This window comes from Adiantum capillus-veneris, chromosome 11, assembly GCF_014529385.1.
Source record: "Adiantum capillus-veneris isolate H3 chromosome 11, ASM1452938v2, whole genome shotgun sequence".
NCBI classification, from domain to species: Eukaryota; Viridiplantae; Streptophyta; class Polypodiopsida; order Polypodiales; family Pteridaceae; genus Adiantum; species Adiantum capillus-veneris.
The window spans coordinates 90,324,495-90,334,832 of record NC_140941.1 but is presented as its reverse complement, the minus strand read 5'-3'; the positions used below and the strand labels follow the sequence as shown (position 1 = coordinate 90,334,832).

The following is a 10,338-nucleotide window of genomic DNA, read 5'->3' as shown; positions in this document are numbered from 1 at the left end:
TCGGCCAACTGCACACAACCAAGTCTCCCACTAGAAAATGTGCTAAACCACTCATGACATGATGTGATGTGAAAAGCAGCAACGCTATCTAGTAATCACTGTGGAGAAAGTATGCTATCCATAGACAAATTTGCAAGAGGTACACTCGAGGCAAGCATGACATCACCGTCACTAGCATAGACTGCCATTGGAACTACCTCTCTAGCATGTGTCAAAGCCATATCTGCATCTCGCATGCATCTTCGCTGATGTCTCATACATCTGAAACAACGGCGCCTAATGTGCCTTGTGTGACTATAATGCCAACATTGTACGTATCGGCATGAACGTGCCCGCCGTCTCTCAATGTCACACATATCTGTTGCCATATGTGAATGCAAAAAAGGCAACAAAATGCGAGGTAACTTGACCACTACACAATGATCAAAAGTATGACCAAACGCATCCAAACCGATGCTCGTATATGCACAAAACAACTCCACAATCTGCTATTTGCAAGCATAAACTGGGACAAACTGCTCAATCGAGCGTAAAGCACATAGCCATATATGCAAGTAGAGAGAAAACTAGCTCAAAACGCATCCCATAAGAGAAATTGCTTGCAAAAATATGCAAAAACCTATGAAACGTGTGACTGTCTATTTGTAGCCACATAAGAATACGCTAATCCTTACTCCTACAAGAGCGGGTACAAGAACAACAAACTGTGTCCAAGATGAAAAAATCTGTCAAAGTGAGAGTAAACACTCGATCACTGTCAAAGTGGGAATTTATCAACCACTGTACAAGATGGCATAACATTGCAAACTTTTATGGCGAGAAGATGGGAAAAAACGAACAGAAGTTTCTTTGCAAAATGAGTCAAAACTCAATGCAGCCCACAAGCCAAAAAACTTCAGATAATGCCAGAGTGGGAAAAAATTCGACCACACTAAACCATCATAGAAGAAACTACGGATAAGCATAAACCATGGCGAGAATCTGGGAAGAATCCGGTAGAGTGTTCCTTGAAAACTAGCAAAAACTCAAGTACAATCTCTACCATACACCATAACACCACTCAATGCCAATGAGTAGAAATGCTAAAATGGCTCCACATTTTAACATACAATGGTAATCTGCACTCAACGTACATCAACAAATTGACCGCGCATAAGCAATCGCCAAAAGAGTTGCAATCTGGAAACTTGATCAATGCAAAAACAATGCTCTCAAGAGCTCTCACCGGCACTTGAAAGTGCTCGCCAAAATGCATGCATAATGGGCATCAACATGTGCCATCACCATATGCAAACCTCTGCAAAGACCATGAATCCAAGCACAAAATTACTGCCAAGGTATCCTATGAAAACCTATGAAAGAAGCTCCACTTGTTTTCTCCCAAAACCGTGTCTCTCAAGAGACCGCTTCGATGGTGTGTAAATGCCTCCGTGACTCTTTGCCAAATCTACCCAAAACCCTCAAACCACAAGCTCTGCACGAGCTAAAATTACATCTTCATCTCGGAATTTATGCACCCACTTGGAGCATATGCCGTGCTTCCAAAAGTACATCAAACTCGCACACTATGCGAAAGCAGAAAACCTGTCAGCCTGAGATGCATATTAGCAAAGCGGTGAGGAATTTGCAGAAACTTTCTTCTGCAAAGTTGTAGACCATGTCAAAACGGATGGGCATCATGAAATGAATTGTTAGATATTCATTCTATGAAGAAAAACACAAATATGAAAACAATATTGCTGTGCACACAGTTTTTAGGGCAGCGTCTTCACTTACACATAATCTTTCACACTCCTTTTTAAGCTTCCACAAGAGCATACATCACTCTCAACTGAGCTCATAAGCTCCCAAGTGTGGTAGATTGGTTATGTCATTTCCCTCTTAAATAACAAGTCTTGAGTTCAACTCTCCTCGTTGGCTAGATCTCTAAGGTCTCTTGGGATAGTTTCCTACGACGTTAAAATACTCTTCTTCTTCTTCTTCTTCCTTCGTCGAGAGCAAGCATACTATCGCCTCAAAGCTCTCCAAGCCGTCGTGCTCTTTGCGATCACCATGCGCTCTAATACCACTTGTGAGTGCGCACGAAAACGTGCGTGCATGCACTATGCGATGCGTGCGAGGAAGGGAAAGAGCACAAGATATGGGTGGATCAACCTTTAGAAGTAACTCAAGTGAGTGAGACACTCCTTACTCTTTCTATATGACGAATAAGATATATACACATGTGAACGGACGGTCAGACACCGGACGTCCAACTTCGAGCAAAAGGCGTTTTTTTAAGGCCAGAATTGAACCTACTACCTAGGTCGTTACTAGCCACATTGCATCTCAGACTCCACAGCAAATTAAGCAGGTTGCCCGCCATGAATTTAACGTGAGTTCACGCTGCAGAGCTACATTTCTCATTTCAGGGTCTCGATGCAGCGTGTGATAAGCAAGCTCCCCTGTACCAAATACATCCGACTAACAGTACCCATCAAGCAAGTGAATCTGCCTCTGGATTCCTTTGCTATCGGGCGGTTTCTTTGCGACGAAGCTTCTGTACAGGACAACCCAGCAAGCTCCGAAAGCCTACCACCAGCTTCCCCACGAAGCCGGGGAAAGCACTCAATTTCAGCCTTCCTTCGAAACGTGCTTGATGGCTACAAATTGATTACTTTACTGAATGAGAGACCCTGGAATGAGGATACTCTGCATGCTGTGCAGAGCTCCATTGCTACGGTTTCTTCCTATGTACTTTCCCAGGTCATCAAATTGTGTGTGGATCTTGACACAGCGTTGGAGTTCTACAAGTGGTCGACAGCAGAATATGGTGGTGAGTGCATAGATTTCCATGTGTACGTAGCCCTTATAAATCGCTTGGGGCTTGCAGGCCGTATAGAGGAGATGGAAGCAATGGCAATTGAATGTGAATCGAAGGGCATGGCTACGGTTGCTACATTTACTGTACAGCTTGCTGCTTACAAGCTAGCTAATAATGTGGATGGGGCTCTTCGCACATGGAAACGCATGGAGAAGTTTGGAATCAGGCCAAATTTGGTATCTTTCACCACTATGATGCATGCATTTGCCACCTGGAAAATGTACGACGAGGCTGCGGATCTTTACTTATTTGCGGTGTGCGAGAGAATTCATCCTAATGTGAGGATGCTAACAACGATTATTAATCATTTGGCATTGGCAGGCAAAATGGATTCAGCAAGGGAAGTGTTCAATGACATGTCTACAATGAAGGCGAAACCAAATGCTACAACGTACGTTACACTGATGAAAGGATATGCGAAGATTGGTGACATTCATGCACTTGTAAATCTAATACAAGAATTCAAGGATATGGGCTTTAGACCTCACCGCGATGTTCTGAGGGGTCTTTTTGAGGAAATGGTGGATGAGGAAAGAAAAGAGGATGCCCTAAAAGTTATGCGTGAGGTGTGGCCAGAACTTTCTTCACAAGATTTGGAGGGTTTAATTTTGTATTATCGGGGTGTAGCAAAGAAAGATGGGTTCAATGAGCACAATGATGCATATTGCAACCCTGCAGATATTAGTGATGATGATGAAGGCTTCGAAAATTTGCCATCACATCCTATCTCTTTATGGAATTTTACTGGTTTTGTGCGATGCATATGCCCGTGGACTGCAGCATCTGCAGCAGCGCTTGACCATGCCAAAATTAAATGGGACGATCTCCTGGTTTTTGAAATCATGAAGCGCTTCAAGAATGTGGATTCAGGTTGGAAGTTTTTCAATTGGGTCGAGGGGCAGCAGGGCTTCACTCATGACAAGTTCACCTACACATCAATGATCCGACTACTTTTACAGGACGGAAACTTTGCTGTTGTGAAGCAGCTCTTGTTGGAAGCACAAAGCAAGCAATTGGGTTTGCCCTTGCGTACATACACCAAGGTGATAATAATTTCTAGTCTGAGACGAGAGGCAGACGTGGCCCTCGACGTGTTTGGCCTCCTTGAGAGCGCAAACTTGAAGCCAGATAGGTCTTGCTATGAGAGTCTCATTCATGCTCTTCACAAGTGTGGGCGATTTTGGCGGGCTGCCACAGTTTTTGCGGAAATGCGAAAGGCGGGCTTTGAGCCAACTGCTGCTGCCTATAATTTTGTGGTTGCGGGCTTTGCCGAAGCTGGCCAGATGAAGTATGCAAAGGCATATTACTCAAAAATGCGTGCTAGTGGGTTTGAGCCTTCAAGTCGGCTCCTTGGTTCATTTATTTCTGGATTTTACAAGATTGGCAGACTAGATAGAGCTGAGAAGGTGTTTCAGCAAATGAGGAGAGATAATATGGAACCTCCAGCTGCAGTGTATGACATTATGGCCAGTGTCTTTAGGCGTGCTGGGAAAGAAGTCGAACTCCGCCAAGTAGAACGTTTGAGAGAGTCTGTGCCACCCTTGAGACTGGCACTAAAGAACCGTGCTTTTGATAATTATTTGAAGTTCCATCAAATTTTTAAGGAGAGATTGGCACAGTGCGATGATGATGATCAATTGTATGCGACAGGCTGAGCTTCTTATAATTGCTTCACAGCCAACAGCAAATACATTGACCCAGCTTTTCAATTTTCGTTGGGCTATTAAACAAAATTAAATGTTTGATTCGAGGTTGGCAAATGTAGTGGCTGGCCATTGTTTTCGATAAATCGCTGGGTGATTGCCACTGATTGGTTGGGTGATTGTGAGGTGAAGCTATCAGCTTGCTTTCTGCAAATGCGAGATCTTGTGGGAACATCAACCCCCCTTAACATGGTTATGAGGCTGAAAGCTACATGCTCGTTGGTCCTTTTGGTCAAGCCTTGTGGTGCTTTAGCAATTTTGTGAAAGTAGGCATACGAGGAGAGCAAGCTCTTTATGTGTCCCAGCGATTTCATTGTGATAATCTCAATTCTCATAGTAGTTTAATGTCTGCATGATCTTGGCATCTTCTCATGTGAATGAAGATTCCATATTCAAGTTTAACAGGCTTGGACACCCAAGCAAGAAATCAATCGTAACACACGAACAACAATTGAACTTGAATATATATATATATATATAGAGAGAGAGAGAGAGAGAGAAGAGAAGAGTCAACACGAAGCATTGGAGTTCCACTTCCAAATGCGCTAACTCCCAAGACTAGTGCCCGTTTCAATCTTTCTTTCATGATTGATCACAAAAGTGGAACTTGCATTTACTCTACATGTTTTATTCATATAGGAGAGCAAGCTCTTTATATGTCCCAACGATTGTAACGAAATTAGACTAATAACATTGAAAAAAGTGGAATTAGGATGATTGTAGTGAACATTTCTTTAACAAAATTGATCATGAGAATAAGAAGAGTACTTAATTGGTGATAGCAAAATAACCATATAACCAAGTTAGCTTGGCATGAACAATACTTGTAAAAGAGAGAGAATTAGAGAAATTGACGACATTTGAGGACCGGATTTACTTGGAGCCAGTCCCCCCTTCACGAGGCTTTTCTATTATAGATTCTCCCATAAAGAGAGACTTGGTACAATACATGCTTTGTGTTCCTTGAGACCTTGTTTGTGCAATGAAGATGGTAAGCTTCATGTACCAAGATTATGCCCGCAACTACCTTGCAAAAACATTAGCTTGTCCTCGGCCTCAATCTCAACCTGAGACACCTTCAAAGGTGGAGAGAGCTAGCAAGGAGTGAGGAAAGGGAAGAGGAAGAAGAAGTAGCATACGAGAAAGAAGTAGTCTTCTCACTTATCATTACTCTCAGAGCATAGCATAGTAATGAGGATGAAGAAGATGTCAAACATTGCTTTGAAGCATAGCTCTTGGTTGGATTTGCATTCCATAGCCAAGAGGTGTTGGTGTAGGCTCTCAACTTCTCAAGCTTGGAGAAGGAGATGATGCTCTTGCTCAACACAATGGTAGAGTGTGTGAGTGTGGGAGTATGCACAAAAATGAGTCCCCCTCCTTGCTTATGTCGACCCCCCTCTCTCTCTCTACTCATGCCTGATCCCTATTGGCCCTTGCCAAGCTTGTCCAATCACAGGCCATGGTCATTTCAAGCAATAGGGGTAGCAGTTGAACAAGAATCATTATTTCCTCTTTGAGAGAGAAGGCTTGAATAATGCTTATGCTTATGATGTTCACATACCCAAATAAATTTGTCCTTTTCTTGTATAAGTTTAGAATAACTTGAAGGGATCTTTTCAAACATTGTATTTATCACACCGAATATTTAACTACTTAATAATATTGGACACTTTTTAATTTGCGAGTCTCAATTGTAAATCCTTGTTTAGAATCCAACTTTTTCAAACATTATTTTGCCCAATTTGCATTTAGCTCGACATTATATTCATGTGGTTGTTTACAAATAGCATGTAAATTAAGAAAATTATGTTGACCTAGAAAATGCTAAGAGTATCTGAAAAATCTAAAGGCAAAACTCAATTTTACATGCAAGTTCAAACTGTAGTCTCTTATCTGATAAGGGTTATTTTCAGGCAAGCAATTTATCATTCCACAAGAGCCAATACCTAAATATATGAAAATAATAAATTAATGTCAAAGTACTTGAAAGGGCCATTTGTTACCCTTTTGGATTTCAAAAGAGTCACAAAATCTCAACAACCCTTGGTCATTTGTTGAAAAAAAGATAAAAAAGAATACATTGTAGTAGGAAGCATGCCTAAATTATTCCATATGAGAGTAGGTTCCATATCTGCTCAAGGCAACAAATTACAAAGTGCTTAGAAGTAAGATAAGACTTCCCTTGCTCCTAGCACTCTACAAAATACAAGTGATTACAAGTAAGATAAAGCTTCCCTTGCTCAAGGCAACAAAATACAAGTGTTTACAAGTAAGATAAGGCTTCCCTTGATCCTAGCACTCTAAAAAATACAAGTGATTATAAGTAAGATAAAGCTTCCCTTGCTCCTGGCACTCTACAAAGTCAGGGCAAGTGCAAAACGGCTCCTTCATAATCTCCACATCATATATGTTCTTGCTTCAAATATTGAGTTGAAAGTACTTCGAATCTTAGGAACTTTTAACACTTAAATCACCTCCTTTGTGATTCTTGCTTTCATCTTTAGTGTTTTTGTTATCCTTTGTGGTCCCTTTGTAAATATTGACAAGAGATAGTTCCCTCAATTGCCATTGCGAACACATTTGCATTTGATGCTTTCTACCGTCTCTATTAAGGAGCTTGTTTTGGTTGTAAATTGTGTTTGCATGTTTCCATGGCCAATGTATGATATCTCATCCCACAATGTACCCCTCATGCAAAAGACTTCAGTTTGTTTTCTGACATGGGCCAAACAATCGTCCCCAAACATATATTCAAGGACTGTAAAAGTTAACAATGCAGAAGCGATGGACACACACACACACTCACACACAGGCTTCTGAACCAACCAATCTTGGCAATGGATTGGTTATTATACAATGGGGGCTAGGTGTGATTATACAACCAACCTTAGCAAGTTGCCCTACCTAGAGTTTGACAAATTAGTAAAATAAATACCTAAAGCCAAAATAAATAGTGGGATCACATTGGGCTATTTACTTGAGATGCTATAAACTTTAGCACCCTCTCTGCAGCTCATAGTGGACATATGTAGGAAGACCAAGTTGATGAAGAAGCTACCATGGACACGCCAGCAGAAGGCCTTGGACTACCGGATACACCTCGGTTATGCTACCCCCAACTTTTTACCTTCGAAGGATGCCAAGGGATGTTTTTTATGATCATTTTTATGTTCCACCAAATTCCATTAAGGATTGGGGGGCTGTCTCCAAGCTTGCCTTGCCTAATTTTAGAACTGAAGAATGGCCACTACCAAGCTCAACAACAAGTGAAAGCTATAGGTACAAGATCATTTATGATCTCTAGAAATGTTTAAAGGCCAACATTGCAAGCAAGCAGAGTAGAGTTTCGAATTTAATTCCCATCATTGTATTTGTGGATTTTTTGCAAATGTAGATGTGAAATTGTCTAGAATAATGATGTCGGTTAAGTGCTTAGACAATGAAGATGTATTAGAATTTGTGGATGAAGGTTGGGCTCAATAAACAGTGAATGGAATCCTTTGCAAAGTGTAATCCAGCTCCACTACTTTGTAAATACATGATCCATACCCAAAACTTCCTTATATCATTTTTTTATAGTAGGTGGCATCATGTGGGGGGTGACCTGGTTCCTTTAGATTAAAGCATGGATGATTTTAATGAGAACCCTATCCATGACATTGATGTATGGATGAAAAGTGAACACATTGCAACATTGAAGATAAGAACCAAGTGCACATTGCACCAAGTGAGGCAGGACTTACACAATGAGGAGATAGATTTGCCTACATCTTTTGCTTTTTAGATAGCTGGAAAGAAGGTGTCTAGATAACGATTACTTTCTTTCTACCATTCTTTGCTCCTATTAGACATAATTTTACTTTCCCTATTTTTTATTATGGCTTTAGGTCTCAAGGAGGATTGAAATGAAATTTCTATGGCAAGAAGTGCTAGAAGGGATTGTGCATCTTCTTCCAAGCTACATCTTGGTCCCTGTTAACCGACAAGTAAGACAGCGAGTCAACACTGGGCGAATATGAGGCTTGGGGACTGCCCAACACCGCCTATCGCTTGGTGTTGACCTTGGTGTAACAGACGATGGAGTCAGACAGCAAGTCAATACTGGGCGAATATGAGGCTTGGGGACTGCCTAACACCGCCTATCGCTTGGTGTTGACCTTGGTGTAACAAAAGATGGAGACCCTTTTGATGAGGTAATTACAATTCATGTAGAGGAACAGTGAGTCAATACTGGGCGAATAGGAGGCTTGGGGACTGCCCAATGCCACCTATCACTTGGTGTTGACCTTGGGGTTAAAGACATTACAAGAGGCAGTAGAGTCAATACTAGGCGAATAGGAGACTTGAGGAGTGCCCAATGCCACCTATCGCTTGGTGTTGACCTTGGTTACGAAGACATGACAGGCGGCAGTGAAGTCAACACCAGGCGAATATGAGGCTTGGGGACTACCCAATGCCACCTATCGCTTGGTGCTGACCTTGGCAAATAGGCGTCGGCACATCCATGGACATTACATTGCTTTGAGTCATGGGCCGGGCTTGTCGGTCCAATGGAAAAAGGGTAAGGGTGATCGCCGATGAGAGGCACACTCTAACAAGAACAATCAAGGGTTAGCTGGCTAAGTATGGGTGCCCAAGTGTGAATGGGGTGAGCTCATATAAAAGTCACCTAAACCTAAAAAACACTTATTCTCTCATTTGTGTAATTGAAGAGTGCTCTTGCTCCATCTCCATCTTCTTCTTCTTCATCTCTTTGTGTGTGTGTGTGTATGCGTGAGAGAGAGAGAGAGTGTGTGTGTGTGATCGAGCATTGCGACAACGGCACGGCGACGGTGAACCGGTTGAGCGCGGCGCAACAACGGCTCCTTCTTCTTCGCGGCAAGTAATTTTCCACAACAGCAAGCGTAGAGCGGTGAGTGACACACCATCGCCATCTTTGAGCTTACTAGTTTAAGCTAGTTGCATGCTTGGAGCCATTTGTGGCTCGCACATAGTGTATCGGCAAGTTCCTTGCATTGACACGTGCGACAAACGCGCACATTTTTGGCACCGTTGCCAGGGAATGCCATACACTAAGCTTGAATGACACTTTGTGTTTCTTTGTGGTGCAATTTCAATTGTAGGAAAGGTAGGGAAGGAAGGTGTGTGTGTTGAGAAGAAGGAGTTTGTTTTGTTGCTGTGTATTTCTTTGTTAATGAGGTTTTGAAAGGTACTGTGTTTTCTCTGTGATGATAAGGTGTTAGTATTAAGGTTGTAGATCCATAATGTTAGTTCTGTGTAAAGTACAGTAAGTAGGAAGTAGATCTGTTAGAACTAATGAAGTGTGTTAGTGTGTAACAATAGGTGTATTAGTTGTAAGTATGTAGGTAGAGTGTGTGTGTGCTGGCACGCGTAGCACGGCCGCGGCGACCTTATCCCAAAAAAAATAAATAATTTAAAGGTAGGACTGGGATCGGGAATATCCCCCTGACCCAAGCCCAATCTCAGGCCTCAGTCTCCCTTTAAAATTACGTATTTTAGTCTCACACGTACAAACCAAGGTCCGAACATAGCGGCTAGTGACTCTTCCTCTGACTCCGACGTCATGGAGGGTTTCCCAATGCCTAATCCCAATAGCTCAAGCCAAGACATGCATGACATGGGCCCGCGATCCGGGTCGAGCGTGCTTAGCCGCTTGAAGGAAACCTTTAGTAGAGCCACTCGCTCCGAACATGGAGCTAATGATGTAAATGAGGGGGGTGGGGAAGTAAATTCTCCATTCATGAACAATGT

The 10,338-nt window shown here is 42.2% G+C and overlaps 1 protein-coding gene across 1 annotated transcript; it reads left to right on the top strand.

Moving 5' to 3' along the window:
* The first annotated feature begins 2,309 nt into the window (after positions 1 to 2,309).
* On the top strand, positions 2,310 to 4,623 carry LOC147447633 (uncharacterized). Its single transcript, XM_086523370.1, has one exon. It carries the CDS (start codon positions 2,419 to 2,421, stop codon positions 4,516 to 4,518), a length of 2,100 nt encoding a protein of 699 aa, XP_086379496.1. The 5' UTR covers positions 2,310 to 2,418; the 3' UTR covers positions 4,519 to 4,623.
* Positions 4,624 to 10,338: the final 5,715 nt, after the last annotated feature.

Coding starts and splice junctions, on each gene's coding strand:
- LOC147447633 (XM_086523370.1), top strand. CDS start 2,419: ATGCAGCGTGTGATAAGCAAGCTCCCCTGTACCAAATACATCCGACTA.